General features: G+C 45.7%; 1 protein-coding gene across 8 annotated transcripts in view; it reads left to right on the forward strand.

The window, feature by feature from the left end:
• si:zfos-588f8.1 overlaps positions 1-16,511 on the forward strand; it is a 57,293-nt gene that overhangs the window by 14,590 nt on the left and 26,192 nt on the right. For all 8 annotated transcript variants that reach the window (XM_060067771.1, XM_060067773.1, XM_060067775.1 and 5 more), the window contains exons 2-7: positions 1,516-1,737; positions 1,867-2,086; positions 2,467-2,976; positions 12,096-12,190; positions 14,831-14,893; positions 16,190-16,289. In XM_060067771.1, coding sequence (XP_059923754.1) covers positions 1,577-1,737; positions 1,867-2,086; positions 2,467-2,976; positions 12,096-12,190; positions 14,831-14,893; positions 16,190-16,289 — 1,149 coding nt within the window. In that variant the 5' untranslated portion in view covers positions 1,516-1,576. The remainder of the gene's footprint in view (positions 1-1,515; positions 1,738-1,866; positions 2,087-2,466; positions 2,977-12,095; positions 12,191-14,830; positions 14,894-16,189; positions 16,290-16,511) is intronic.

Genomic DNA, 16,511 nt, shown 5'->3' on the forward strand with positions numbered 1-16,511 from the left:
CTGCCTCCAACTGTAAAGGCGGCTGCGCTCTTCTTTAAGTGATTGCGTGTAACAGCTATCCCATTAATTTATAATATTGACTCATGCTACAGTTTGATAGATGTAGAAACGGAAAACAGACTCATTTTTATCTTGTAAACCCTCATACTTATCTGGAAAACAAACACGGCGCCAAATGATTTTATTTATTCACATGGATCTCAATATAGCCAGTTGTAAGTCATTGGATTTCTTTCTTTTCATAACCGATTTTCTGGTTTAGTAATTGTGACATGTGTTAGAAGTAGGATGTATGCTGTACCGCAGTCATGAGGAAATTGGTAACATCCCTGGTAAGGCTCAAACAAGCCTATCCATTGTTTTTGGTTAATGGGCACTGGGCAGTGTACGTTTATGTGATGTTGAGAGATGCATGCTTTTTAGTGCTGCCAAAAATAAAATGAAAAATGGGTTCGTCCCAGGCTGGGCAGAGCTGTGGTGATGTTGGTGGTCTTAAATTCATCACCCCAGTTCTTCAGTATCCCTTACGGTGCTGGTATTTGTCCAACAGCTGTTTCTGTTCATTGGTGAATTGGTATTCGCTTTTGTTCCGTTTGTAGCTAGCTCCAAATTTTCCCGGGACTACACTATTTATACATCACTTGTGTATATATCACTTGACTAGCATGCGCCGCATGGTAATATGTTGACAATGAATCATCGTTGACAGACCAGGCATACATTTAAGGAATCTCAATAGAACCGCAGCCCCATGTTAACAGGTAAAATAGCAGATCTATAATAATCAAGTTAAATACTGAACATTTAGGGATTTCTTAGAAACTGGAATATCAAGAGAATCTGGCTTCATTCTCATAAAATTCATGCTTGGTATTTCCCTCAGACAGTCACAGAATTACCCTACATCAAAATCTGTCAAGGGTGATGTTTTGATGATAAAGCTTATCTGTTTGAAATGTTTAACCCTGGGCATTAAGCAGTACTGAGTCTGACATTTCTGTATTGACGGAATAGGAACCGAAATCCATCACACATGCACCAGAAATGTCCATTTCCTTCTGCTCTACCGAAAAAAGGTTTAAAATAAAACCCCAAAAGTTCCAATGAAAGTCTTCTTGCATGTGATGTCATGGCTTATGGCTAAAACCAGAACACTATCTTCTTGTCATCGCCCTCCTCCTCCTCCCTGTCTGGTTGTTCGAGGGCGAGTGTTATGTTGATGTTGTTTCTATGGTGCATTGCATAGCCACACTGTAGAGCAGCTCCTGCGTCACAAGTGACCAGGAAATTGCACCGCAAACCACCGGCAGCTTTGTGATGTTACGGCAACATGAGATCACCATTATGTCCTGTATGGGTATCTTCTAATTATGTCCTTAACCGAACCTTTTGCAGTTATTTTATTGTAAACAGAGCGATGATGGATGGCAGGCGACTCAAGGGGTTCACTTCAAATCTCCAGCTGAGATACGAATAGACGGCTGACGCTGACCGACGTGCACATCTGTCCTGCAGGTGCTGAGCGGTGAGTGAGGCGGTGGATGCGGCATGCAGAGGCCACTCCCCCTGGCTCAGAATGAGTGTCAGAGATGGCGCTGCCACAATGGCAACGATCACGAGCGGAGGAGGAGGAGGAGGAGGGGGAGGAAAGGCAGCTAACCCCCAAGACGGCCGCTCCTACCTGCTTCAGATCTACCCACGGTTGGTTACAGAGTCCTCTGCCTGCTGCTATCTCAGGTTGGTCCGATGTCATTCAGAACCGCCCTTCCATTATTTATTTTTCGTTTGTTTTTTAAATGAGAAGATTGATGTCGTGTAGCTGATCGCAGCCGATCGCGTTGTTTGCGTGTCTGTTTAACCAATCAGAGTTCAGAAGGATGCGACCGCCGCCTCGGTGATCTGCGACGCGGCCGCGGCTCTGGGGCTGGACCCCAGCAGGCTGTATGTGTTGGCCGAGGTGAAGGAGTGCGGTGGGGAGGAGTGGATCCTGGAGTCTGGGGACCTGCCCGTGCAGAGGCTGCTGCTGTGGCCCCGGAGGGCCCAGGAGGAACACCCCCAGAGCCTGGGCTTTTATTTCTTACTACAGGTACAGTAGACGAGCAGGGTCACCTACCTACTACTCACCGTGGGTCATTGTGCTTTACTTGCGTCCTATGGGGCGGCATGTGGCTCAGGAGGTTGAGCGGGTCGGCTGGTAACCGGAAGGTTGCTAGCTCAATCCCCGGCGTGTCGAGGTGTCTCTGAGCGAGACCCCAAACCCTAACTGCTCTCGTCGAGCCGGCTGTCACCTTGCCTGGTTGCCACCGCCATCGGTGTATGAATGTGCGTGATTGTGCATGATTGTGTTAATGTTAGGCAATATTGTGAAGCACTTTGAGTGGCCGCTGGTTAGAAAAGCGATCTAAATCCTACTTTCGCTTTTTACCCTCGAAATGTATGTGCTCTGGTTTCCCTTTTTCTCATCAGGAGAGCAACCGCGACGGCACCATCCAGTACGTCCACCTCCCTGCCCTGACCACGGAGCAGCAGGCACAGAGGCTGGCGGCCAGGGGCTTCCTCCCCCCCCCCCAGGATGACTTTGCAGACCTCTGCAACCTGCCCGCCCTCAACGAGGACGGCATCCTGGAGAACCTGCGCACCCGCTTCCACAAGAAGAAGATCTACACGTACGCCGGCAGCATCCTCATCGCCATCAACCCCTTCCAGTTCCTGCCCATCTACAACCCCAAGTACGTCAAGATGTACGAGAACCACCAGCTCGGCAAGCTGGAGCCTCACATCTTTGCCATCGCGGACGTAGCTTACTACGCTATGCTGAGGAAGAGGGTCAACCAGTGTATCGTCATCTCCGGGGAAAGCGGCTCGGGCAAGACCCAGAGCACCAACTTCCTGATTCATTGCCTGACCGCCCTCAGTCAGAAGGGCTATGCCAGCGGGGTGGAGAGGACCATTCTCGGAGCTGGACCGGTACTGGAGGTGAGGACTGTATTTATGCATTGTTGTGGTATTGTTTAGGGTTTTCCTTACACGAGCGTTGCACATCAAGTGTTCAATGTTAACATGTTCAACACGGCCAATTGAGCACACTACACACTGGTCAGAGCTGTGGCATCGCAAAGTGCTTCACAAGTATTGCCTCACGTTTGCCCATTCAAACCTGCATTCATACCCTGACGGCAGTGTCGACCATGCAAGGCAACAGCCAACTCGTCGGAAGCAATTAGGGTGAGGCTAGTTAGGGTGGCTGGTGTTCCTGACGACTTTCTGCAGCTCCTAATGAGTCATGGGAAGTCAATGATGAGTTCATTACTAAGACAGTGATTGAAGTGTAAAGTGAGTGTTTTCTGTTCACTTGATGAGGAATGAAGTTGGCTCTCATTGATGATGCGTCGTCATAAAGTGAGTCATAGGTCTTTCTAACACATACACACACATGACCGTACATGGTTACTCGGTAAGAGTTCATCAATAATCATAACCATCTTCCTGACTATGAATAATCAGACCATGTGGTTTAAATAATTAATTTATTAATAGATAGAATTCGTTGGAATCAGTACCGGAAGTTACAAGCGAGTCATTTCATTGGAACCCCAGCTTGAAGTTCGATGGTGAGACGATAGTCTGTTGTTAACTTCTGCGGAGTACGAACCTCCTGCATCAACTATACTTGGTTTTAGCAGAACAATTTGTTTATGTTGATGTGGAGAAGGTTTTGAGAATCATTTCCGTCATTTTGTGGTGAACTATTGAGTCAGCAGACTTGGTCAATACTTGCATCTTTAACCTGAGGGAAAAGCCATGGGGACTGGCCATAAGCAAACAGACTGTCTGGCTATTATCTGGCTTCTAAGTTATCTGACAGACATTCTCGGTGTTGTCCATATTGCTGATTGACTAAGAGAAGATCCAATTCCAAATTCTTGGAATACTTAGTCCCGGCACTTGAATATCATAGTTCATCCTAGCTCATGTATCTGGTGCGTGCTTTGTTTGTTTGCTTTATACTTGTACGTTGCTGTGGACAAAAGCAACATGCATGAATAAATGTGAATGATTTGTTCCACAAGCACTGTAACACATTGGATTGATTAAATTGTTGAACTTCCCTTGAGCAGTGTTGTATAGTGAAGGCAGTCGGTAGAAGTGACTTAAGATCAGTAAAGGACAGCCAGTCTCGGGATTGAGGTAGCGGGATTGGATAGATGTGTAACAGGCCTAATCATACACACTGAGTCAGCACTTTTCAATGAAAAACCAACCTTTGCCCAATCCTCTCAAGACATACTGTCAGCAAACACTACTTCCATTGTTTGTGCACATTTTTTTAAATATTCTATTCTGTTGATTTTCTCCCGTCATGCTTATCAGGCAGTAAGAGGAGGGAAATGGGGATTATTGTTGATCAGCCGGAGAAGTAACTATCCAGTCTATCTGCAGAATAAAACAGTTGTGAATCACTGTAGTCCTCCCTGTTTGGACTCATAGGAGTTGCATCCACTGTCCATAAACAAACGCTTTCAAATAGCAGAGTAGCTGTTGATTTTCTTACGGTTTGACAACTGGGGTCTTCGTCAGGCCGAACTTGTTCTCTCTGTGATTGTTTTCTTTGTGAGGTTTGCAAGACTAAATACCATTCTTTATTTAGGTGGTTATGGATTTTCTTCCCTGTAATGAGAAAAGGATTCTTCCTTCAATTTCACATATGGAAGGATTTACAGTCCCTGCCCCCTTGATCAGGGACGGCACTGGAGCTCTCAGAGAGAGACGCCGTGTCCTCGTACTCACTCACGTACTCCAGGTCACCGGAGTGTTTGTCTTGGAGCATATGAGGAAATGGACCCCACCATTTCCTATCACTACCTCATTGTTTAATGTTCAAGGATGGATGACTTTCAACCTTGCTGCAGCATCTATTTGAAGTGATGCGGGAATTTGTCCATGTTGTTTTAGTGGAGTAAATTCTATGGTGTAAACTACCTAATTAGTGGCCTGTACACACACCTTGGAGCAATTCAAACACACATTTTACAGTATTTGGTAATCACTTATTAACCTTGGCGGTTAGAGCACCAGCAATATCCTGTCGATACATCTTCTCTGCATGCATTCCTTTTATTATTTCTAACCAATGTCACTAAAAATAGTACTTTCACCAATGTATTCTTTCGAGGCATGTAGGTTTTATACATCAAACGAGCAGCGGAAATCTCTGTGGTCTATCAATACCACGGATGTACACCGCTCACCTCGCATTACCCCTTTGAGGCGATCATTTACATGAAGTTGAACTGGAGCAGCTATTTTATTTGGAAAGTAACCCGGAGGGCCCAGCGATGGGGGGAATAGGATGAAGCATTGCGTTGCATTACAGAATAAAGCTGCAGTCATCTGAGCATGTGGCCTCCAGGGAGATCTCCAAGGGCTCTGAGCCAGTTGCATGCAGCTCCGGGTTCCTGATGTGTGTGTCAGAACAAGCGCCGTATCTCAACGACCAATGACAGGTCAAAAGAGGCGTGGGGGACGGCGAGACTTTCCCTGCCGTCAGCAGAATCCTGCTTCCTTTTGGCAGACGTGTCGCCTCTCTTTTTACATTGCAGTCCTCGAAGGCTCTGTGTTGGTTACCTCTTTCCAGAACTGTGGTTGGAGGAGCAGACACAAAGGCTGGATCGGTGTGGCCCGACCCCCATCTGAAGAGGGAACAGAGATTGCGTTCCAACCTCAGTCTCGTGTCTGTCTTGCCAAAAAGGTTGCTAGCAAATGCATTTTGTGGTAATAGACTGAATATGTCTCTGCTGCAGGGACATAGAAAGAGTCCTGTTTTTATTGTTGACTTGCTAATTTGTCCATACAATTAACTGGTTTGACAAACAGATCGGTCTGGTGAAGCTTCGGTCTAGTTGCATTTGTTTCAGTCAGGTAAAGGTCAGCCTTTATTCCAGAGTTAAAAAACGGTTAACACAAAACTGGAAAGTGGAGAAAGCCAAGAGTTCCTCAAGTTCCTGAAAAATATTTCTCTAGTGTTCACTAACGTGTGGTAGAATACTGTTTACAGATACTGATACGGATGTGTACGGATTCTTTGGCTAGGTGTATATATGTGTTTGTGTGTTTGACGGCCTCGGTGTGTTTTACTGACTGTTTGTATCTCCAGGGGCCTTTGGAGAGCCCTCCAAGATTTGGTCACATACTGAAGACATGAGATCATAGTTTCTGTAACTGACTGTGGTCTTCTATGTAGCCTCCTGTGTGTTCTGCTGCCTCCAGGCTCAATGCCCCTGCTCTGATAAAACGCTGGTGGACATAATTAGCTATTATACTTGTGTCCGGCCCATGTTATTTGCCTAACTGTGACGCGTTTTTGATATTTCTACCTAACCCATACAAACTTTGCGCATGCAGTACAGCTTACCTGCTCTGAATAGTGGTCTTGCTGCTGAACCGGTTGAACTGGTTTGCCTTCTGTTAGTTATTTTTACAGCATGTAGTTTTTCCCACCTTCTGTGTTCTGAAGGAAGTCTCGATGTCAGTAGGGCTTGGTGCTTCCAGAGAATAAGGTGATGCCATGCCAAGTGCCTGTCTGAGCTAATTCTCAACCGACCCAAAGTCGGCTTGAGTGACTGTGTTTCCTTGTGCTGCTTATTCACAACTGTTAGACTTTTCAGAGGGTAGTGATGTTTTTACCGATAGAGTCCGATACAGCATCTAGCAGCGTAAGCATTAATAGCACTTGTTCTTATTGAAGAGTTCTCTTACGATGACAAGCAATGTTTAGTAGGTTCACTTAGTGTCGACAACCAATATTTTAGACATGGCGCGTAGATTGGAGATTAGGGCTGGGTAAAAAAATTGATTTACCGTAATAGATTTTTCGATTGATTTAATTTCAATTTTGCAATATCTATTCATAGGGCATGAGATCGTTGTTTTTTTTTTGTTACCATAATTATTATTTTTGCACTTTAATAAACAATGCCTTAATGCAATTTGAAGTGATGAAATGTTATAGTTCAAGCACAATTGCAATTCCTTTCTAATTTCAAATTTGCACTTTTGAGACTTCAGACAGTTTTGTTTACAGCTCAAGTTTAAACTGTCCAATTTACAAGCTTACACTTAAAACCTGTTGTTTAAGGTGAAGAGAAAAAATAAGGTACATTTGTATTTTGTAACACAGTTGAGCCATTTTCATTATTTAAGGGCAGATTGAATCTAATCGAATCATGAATAATCAATTCAGAACCTTATGAATCGAAATCTAATCGATTTAGTAAATTGGCCACGATACCCAGCCCTATCGGAGATGACGTGTTTCCCATTCCGACTTTCCACCTCTGACCATCAACAAACTCAGCATTACATTGAAGTGTTTGATGTTCTTTGCCTGTGTCTTAAATGAGCTAGTCACGTGATGGTTGGATCGGCATATAGACTTGCGTACTACACCGATACCCGAGGCATTTTAGGCAGTATCGGAGGAGTTTGTGAGAGAGGTACCGGAACAACTCTACATGCATTATTACAGATTCTAGTTTCATATTATTAACTTTAACTAACTTTAATTAACTTTTATTAACTTTTATTAAAAATACAAAAGCTTGGTGGCGATGCGTGTTTACTGTTTACCCTGTTCGTTGCGTTGTAACACCTTCTGGATTACAGATCCTCGGTAGTCCATCTCGATACTAATTAATGATAAAATGATAAGTACGCGCCGATAGAGCCAGTTCCCAGTTTTTTCAGTTGGGTTTTCCTGCTATTCAGTGTGATGCATGCAAGGTTGATCATCTGATAGAAAACGAAAACAAGGCATTATTTTATCCATTTGTCCGCCTTTCAAGTTGTAAACCTCTACCTTGTTCGATATCTTAATTGAATCAAGCCATGGGTTTTGTTTAATTCACATTGGTTCCCCGACAGGAAGTCCTGCTCATACAGACATATCCTTGACAGGAAGCAGATTGGTTACGATGTAACAGCGGTAGGCCCCTGTTGCCATTGGCTCAGAGTCTTTGGGGTTGGCTTATGAACAGGCCTCTGCATTGTGTTCTTGTTCAGGAAGTCCAAAGGAATAGCTGCCAGTTCTGTCTGTACCACTATTGTGTATCTCTTCTTTAATGGCACTCTCTTGATTCATCAGCAATTTATGGTCACAACGTATTTAGACAATCTTCAGAAATATATCTATAAAGCCAACCTCAAAGTGATGGACATGCCTGCCCCAACACACTCATGCATGCACATGCACCCACACACTGATGAAGCCAACATTCTGATCATAATCACTTTGATCAGCCTTAAATTAATATATTTCCGGCTTATCAGTAGGATGTGCTGTTCCTCGCTGGTGGAATGTGTTTGGCATGTAGCGACCTGTACCGGGCCAGTTCCGAGGCCTGTTTGGTGGTGCTGGGACCAGACCGCAGACTGGAGTTAAACGTGGTACCCTCCCTGGCTTGGGTGGGGCTGCCTGAAACGGCTCAGATCTGGTAAAAGGCCACCCTACTCCCACAAGATTACTGCTTGAAATTACAGCTTTTCTTTTTCCTTTTTTTTCCTGTGCTTTGTCGACCTTCCAACGGCCCACTTTTCCTCTCGCGTTTCCTTGTGTTGCCTTACAACATGTAAAACCAGTTAAATAGGGAAGGTGGATTTCAATCTGACCCCCCCCCCCCCCCGTGTTGCTCTTCAAAACAAGAATCAACTGCTCTGGGTCCACTCGGACTATGCTGGCGTCCAGGGCCAGTGGGTGTTGCAGATGCAGTTGAGCCGTTGTCATATGATAACTAGACAAACGTGCTTTTGTTCTTTAAAACATGTACAGCATGCGCTTCGTTTTCATTATTTACCGTTCCTTATGAACGCTCCCCTACGTGCATATCCTTCCGTTGACAGAGTACTACGACCGCGATACTGGCGCCGAGGCACGGAAGAAAAGCCCCCTCGCCCTGTCCCTAGAAGGCGCCACCCACCACCTCGAATGCCCTGCTAGCAGGCGTTAGCACGTTGTTGTGGCGTTGCATTTATCGACATTGTTCAAACCAGCGTTGCTGAATGCCATTGAGACTGTTGTTGTTGTTGAGGACCAAAGAATCCTCTCTTTGTGAACAGTCAGTTGAGCCACAGCCCCGGGGGTGATTTGGGAATTGCATTTGGTGGCTCGTCGAGGAGGCACCCAGCGAGGCAGACTACAGAGCCGTAGCTGTCTATCGACGTGTATTTGTTCAATTGATCCCGTCATGTGAACTCAGCAAACACATTTTCCACATTCGGAGCAAACAAACAGCGTTTGTTATTTTCGTCAGCGTGAGCGGGAACCCTGGACAGTTTGCCTCGGATGGCCGTGATCACTTCTTATAAGACGTTCCTAACTTGTTATCCAAGTATTGACTCTCTTTACGCGAAAGGAAGTAGAGTACAGTGTGTGTGTGTGTGCGCGCTTGAGCGTTCCCCCTCTGTACATCCGTGTTTGTGCATACCGTTGGCCCGAATGAATGTGGGAATTCTGGTTGCGGCAGTTGGATTGTGTAGCCTCCCTTTGTGATCGTATCCACGCTGTAGCGAGGTGCCTGGGCCCTGGCAGCGCCACTGGAAACATTTAACAGTCACTCTGTTGGGCCGGTAGACATGTATGGATTCAACCGTGGCTCGCAATTAGGGCTAGTCTCCAAGGCAACGGCTCAAACCCTTTCACTGATGAATTATAACCTTTTTTTCCTCCTTCCCCCCCCCCCCCCCCCCCTTGGAGTGTTTTCCTTTCTGTACCTCACAAAGATTATTGATGAAATGCAGGTGAAGACATTCAGTGATACAGTACTGAAAGCACAATCTTTTTTATTTTTTTCAAGTCAACCACAGAGGGGAACTGGTCAGGTCAATTTTGAGAATTTTGACATGTGCTGCATTTTGTTGTTTTGCCTCAACACTTGCATGCACACGCACTTCTCTTAGTTCACGTAGGGTCTCTATTTCTATCCCACAATCTTTGCTTCCTCCTCCCTCCTTTTTGTGTTATACAGACACAAAGAGCAGTCCCTGTTTCAATGGGGAAACTAGCCCACAGGTAACCATGGACACACGAAGGCTTGGCAAACCGTCGATCCACTAACGTATTACCTGGGGGCGCTGTGAGCCAATAGGAGCCTTCATTTGGGGCATATTTAAGTGTTGCTTTGACATGTTTAGCATTCCTTCCATGGTGGAGGGGTTTTGGCCTCACAAAAGGAGATTTCTATGTCGATGCAGTCCTCTTTGCTGGTGGTGGAGCAGTAAAACACTGAGTCGAATGGATAATGTAATTATCGCTCAATCGCTCACTCACTCTCTCTCTCGTATACAAACACACACCACACACAGATACACCCACCAACACACGGGGGGCACAGACGCATACACAAAGCTAAAAAAACGGGCGCAAGTTGTGCTGACCTTTAGTCATGGCGGACCACACCTGAATAAATAGATGTCGAACACACAGATGTTTGGTTATTTATTTCCAATAAACTCCCGCCAAACGTACAGAAACACTCCAGAGGTCTGACTGACGGACACAAATGCATTCAAACACAAACACGGATACTGGGAATGTAAACTCCCGAGTGCGCCGAGCCCTGTCCAGACAAGTTGGGCGTAGACCTTTCTTTTTTTTTTTATTGATGATTTTGGTCACGGGTGACGAACTTCCTGAACGTAGTCAGACTTTCTTCATCTTCCTGACTGAGTCACCACAGAAGCTGCCTCTACGACTGGTTCCCCTGGGAACACAAAGACATTTTAAGGCTACGCTTTTTCTGCGTTATCCCATACTTCCGCCTGGTGCATTGGTGTAGTTCACCGACACCGTGAGAGAAGAACATAAAATGGCTGTAAAATTCCCTAGTACTCCTGACAAAAGGGAATGGCTTCAGTATATTTTTCGTGAAAAAAAATTTGGGCGCTCTCAGATGCTAATGTATGCCGTTCTGGTAAAAAAAAAAAGAGAAGGAAATGGGTGTGTGACTTTGTGTATCTCCACAAATGGTTTGGAATTCGTTCTGCTATTCGTGTGGAGCTCTCAAAGTAGTGTCTGTTTAATATGCATCAAGTCAACTTCCCCTGTTGTGTGTCTGAGAGGAGAAGGAGACGACGATAAAAAAGGAGTGTGACCGGCATCAGAACAGTAAACAGGGGCCCTCTTTGAGACCTTTTGAGCTGAGCTCTGTGTGTCCCTGGTTGGGTATGGCTTCCACCCCAGAGTGGGGGGGGGGGGGTTCTCTGTTCCTTTCTGGTCTGACAGCCCTATACACATAGCCCCCTCAGCCTCATTTATCATCCACCACCTAGTGTCTCTCGCTGCACACACGCACGCACGCATACGCACGCGCAAACACACAGAGAGAGAGAGAGAAAGGGGAGATGCTTGAGAGGATGTGTAGGATAACAGAGGGATGAAAGTAAGAGAGATGGAACGAAAGATGGACTTATCTTAAGAGCGGAAAACAAGCAACAGATGCTGACCCTTTTTTAAGTGTCCTAGGAGCAAAGAAGACACACATTCTCACACACACACACACACGCACACACACACACACACGCGCACACGCACACTCTCACACACACACACACACACACACACACACACACACACACACACACACACACACACACACACACACACACACACACACACACACACACACACACACACACACACACACACACACACACGCGCGCACTCACACCCACTCTCACTGTCAGGCCTCCTGCTGTGAGGTCACCTGCTGTTTTAAACCAGTCGTGACCTTTGGGCCCTGGAGGTTGCTAGTTGTCATCCTGATTTGTTGTTATTGTTGTTTTTTGTCTGTTCTTTCCTTAATTGTAGGCCAACAGATGGTAGGGTTTTTTGTTGCTGATAAGTCCAACAGATCTGCATGCTTGATGTTTCACTCTTTACCCCTCCACAAATTTGTAGTTTAATATCTTGGCAATTCCCTGCATGCAATTTATGTAAACATACATTTTGAGGTAAAACAAAGTAATAACCTAACCCTGTGTTTTTCTCTCTCTCTTTTCCTCTATCTCTCTCTCTCTCTCTCTCTCTCCCATTTCCCCGCTAGGCCTTTGGGAATGCCAAGACGGCCCACAACAACAACTCCAGTCGCTTTGGGAAGTTCATCCAGGTCAACTACCTGGAGAGCGGCGTAGTGAGAGGGTGAGGAACCGGCGGTGCCCCTGCATCCACTCTGCACACACAACACACAACCACAACACCGACCCATTTTCCAATCAGCCACCTCTCACAAGTACATTCTCACGTGGACTAGCTCGGGGAGGGGTGCGTATGCTGTTCCGGAGAACCATGCATTGCAAAACGACACGCGGCGCTTGTTAAAGGTCCCTTCCTGTCTTTACAGCCTCTTCCTGTCTATAGGAACGTTTCTACTCACCGGTGTCTCTGCACCGTTTACTGTCAACTGCTTACTCTGACGTCATGCAGTATGCTCAGACTCCAGCCTCAAGTTCACTGGTTCCTCTTCTCCCCCTCTGTGGAGTCAACTCGTGTGGTCGGCCACTGCATGAGAATCTAGCCCGCCGTGTCACTTCCTCATCTCCCCCCCCCCTCCCGCTGTGAGCAGTTGAAACCATCTTCTTTTATAGATAACGTACATGCATATCAGTGGCAGCTGAGTTTATAGATGTGGCAGTAACGGGGCCAGAGGCGACAGCTGCTGGGTGCAGTTCATGGTGAGGGGCCAAGCAACAACCTGATTAGGCCCTAAAAGCACCCCATACTCATCGTCCTCTATTGGATTGCTTTTCCCCCAGAGGGGCTCGTAATCCAATAAGGGTCGTTGAATTCAATTAGCGGGCTGACGGCTGGCCGTGCTGCAGTGTGAAACCCCTTTTAGAATGGTAGCGCAAGGCATGACCCAAATACGCACAGACACACGCACCCGCATGCGTGTCCACACGCACACGCGCTATGCGCTGATCATCAGTGCTGTGATTGTTTTCCTCTCTTCCTGTGGTGCGTCTCCCATGGTGGCTTTGAACCAAACGGACAGTCATTTCTCTAGTACCATGGAGCTCCACCGCGGGCCTAACAAAAGCGGCTATCTCTCTATCAGTCCACCGGGATTAATCGGCGTGTCCATAAAGGAGATTAACAAAGACCCGAACGGGACTGGCTACTGTTCCGATCAGCTTTGGCTGAAACACCAACTGACATATTTCAGTTTGCTCTCAGACCCGCCTACCTTTCTCTCCACTGGGACACAAGTGGGCTGTGGTCAGAAATGTCAAAGTCTTCAGGGGTTGTGTAGGGACTGGGCGTGTGTGCGTGTGAGTGGCTTTGTATGTGTCTTGTGTTTCTCTGTAATCATGCAGGTAACTATCTGATTCTGTACCCTTGAGTTTTGGATTCAAGGATAATGTGTGCATGTGTGTGTTCCCTTTCAGGTGTGAGGTCTGGGTTATGCCTTATAGATGCAGACTGTTGCATAACTAGCACGTGTTGCTGGAAAAAGTCTCTTGTCCAGCTTCCTGCAGATTACTTTAGTTTTTGTTAAATTACATCAGAGGCCCTCAACTTCCCTTTTTACTATTCTCATACTTTATGGGCCCTACCTTTGCTTTGCCCCATGGTGTGTTAACACAGGAGGTGTAGGTAACGAGAGGAGTGACGAAATCTGAAGGAGATCAAGCAAACAGCGAAAGAATTATACAAAACAAAACCCTGAAGATATTTAGTGCCATAGAAAAGTTTCCCGTATATTTTCGGCGTGGAGCTAGGCTTTGTCTAGGCTTGGCCTCCTACATTATGTGGACGGGCTTGAAATTACATTAAATCTTCTGCGCCATAATAAGTACTCTTGGGAGGACTCAGGCTGGCAAATATTTACAGCCAAGCCTGCATATACGGCCATGGTATGTTCCGATGTTATTTTTGATGCTTCTACCAAGGACTCTTCGTATAAGTGGTGCCATTAAGCGCTGGAAGCTTTCATGGTGGTTAACATTTCTGTGGAGATCTGTGGCTTGCTCGCTAAAAAGACATGCCCGTAGCAAAGACATACGACACTAATCCAAACATTATTTTAGAGCATCAAGCCAAGTCCCCCCCCCCCCCTCCCTTCCAACCCACTGCACAATTGAAATCTGATTCCTTTTTTCTATTCACTCTTTAGGACTTACTTCAGTACTTCTCAATAAACGTAGAAGAGTGTTCAGAACGATTGCATTCACTCAATATCTTCAATAATACTAGATCAAGCACCATTCTGGTGCCTTTAATCCTGGTGTCCATTTTAACCTTTGGCGCATCTTCCCCTATGTCACGGCTGGTTGATATAAAAAAAATGATTCAGCCCATTTTATAAAATGGGTCTATTTGTGTCATCGGGCACGTGGCCAATGCATGTCGCCTCATGTCTGTCTTCACTTCCTTCTGCTCCTTAGATGGACACGAATAACCTGAATTGGTATAGGGAAACGGCATAGTAATTCTAAGAGGCGCTTCAAGGCAGATTTCGTCGTAATATAATTATGACCGATCTGATTTACACGTTTTTGGTCTCAAATGCACACACACACACACACACACACACACACACACACACACACACACACACACACACACACACACACACACACACACACACACACACACACACACACACACACACACACACACACACACACACACACAGTTAGAGTTCATGTTCATTTCCACATGATATTCAGCATTTTCTAGGGTGATAGGGTTGGAAGCAGAGAAACTTCACTGATTGATGCTCATGCATTGACTTCCCTTCCATGTTGTTAATTCACTTCTTCCTTGTCTTTTCTCCAGGGCTGTGGTGGAGAAGTATTTGCTGGAGAAGTCTCGCCTGGTGTCCAGAGAAGAGAACGAGAGGTGAGGGGCCACTCGGGGGGTCATCACCTCTGTACCTCATGGACCTTCATGGAGCGCTCTGAACGAATGGGGAGGAAGGGTTATAAAGAGGCTTTTAGTGTTTTGATAATGATTCTGAGTGAAGGACAAATCCCAGCCTTGGACCGGCTTGTTCATCTGCCAACACACGTGCACGCGAGTGCAAACACACACACGCGCAACCATACTGTCACACACACACACACACACACACACACACACACACACACACACACACACACACACACACACACACACACACACGCACACGTACGGTAGGGTGCTCAACTTTATATAGACTGGTGAAACATTTTCTAACCTTACAATGCTTTTAGTATACCTTAATCACACTGCTGACGTCTTTTACTTGACATACTTAACGTACACAACTGCCACACTCACTCTCTTTGAACTTATACTGGCCAATGCTTGCAGTATGTATATCTTGAATAGGTAATTTGTTGTCGTAATAGTAGGTGAGGGGCAATTTTTTAATGTGTGATATTCCTAGCTTTATGACACAAACAACTCTGCTGTTTGTGAGAGTTAAGCATTAACTTCTGTTATGTAAAGGAATGAAACATGACATTCCTTTTGTAGAGTGTAATAAGTAATAACATCATTATTGATATTATTAATGGTAATAATTCATTAATCCCTGGGGACCTTTGATATGAGCTCGGTTTGGTAGCTTGCTCATGGTCTGAATGTCAGCAACCCCAGCCCCCGTAGTCCTAGTCCCTTCCGGTACAGGACACGTAGCTGTCAGGTTTTGCACCCTACCCTAGCCAGTCATGCAGTCAGCAGCAGCAGCAGCAGCAGCAGCAGCAGCAACCCACGCATTCTGCAAATAACCACACACAGGCTGTTCACAGCATCTGGTACCACAGTGATCCGGCTGCATGGCGTGTTGCTGTGTCACGGATATAATCACAGAAACTCATTACACATGTGGGGCTTTACAGCTGAGCTACCGAGGCAGACGTCAAGGTTGCCTGTAGCAACACAGAGACAATGGATATCAACATCAGGCAGCTTGGATATTGTCCTCCATCGGTCCTTGTGCTGTGTTTTTAAACAATCAATCAAATACAATCAAACTTCTACAATATAAGAGAACCAAGCTTGTAAAGCTAGCTAACTAGCAAAAGTGCTGTCACATGCAACATCAAAAATACTACGGTACTTTAATGTTACTTTAACTAACTGGCCATGGCATGTATCAAAAATTTCAATTTTGTCCACCCGTATAGCTAACTTGTTAGTTTCCATCCGTAGGAACTACCATGTGTTCTACTACCTGCTGATGGGAGCTTCTGACGAGGAACGGAGGGAGTTCAAGCTGCTGGCACCTGAAGACTACCTTTACCTCAAACAGGTACCCCCTACATACTATATGTTCTACCTATTCCCTCTTCACCGCTGTGTTCACCTTGATAACTACCTTTACCTCAAACAGGCACCACCTACATACTATATGTTCTTACCTATTCCCTCTTCACCGCTGTGTTCACCTTGAAAACTAGCTTCACCTCAAGCAGGTAGCACCTACATAATATATGTCTATTTTTTGTTATTTAACCTTTATTTATCCAGGGTA

Source organism: Gadus macrocephalus, chromosome 12 (genome assembly GCF_031168955.1).
Source record: "Gadus macrocephalus chromosome 12, ASM3116895v1".
Lineage (NCBI taxonomy): Eukaryota > Metazoa > Chordata > Actinopteri > Gadiformes > Gadidae > Gadus > Gadus macrocephalus.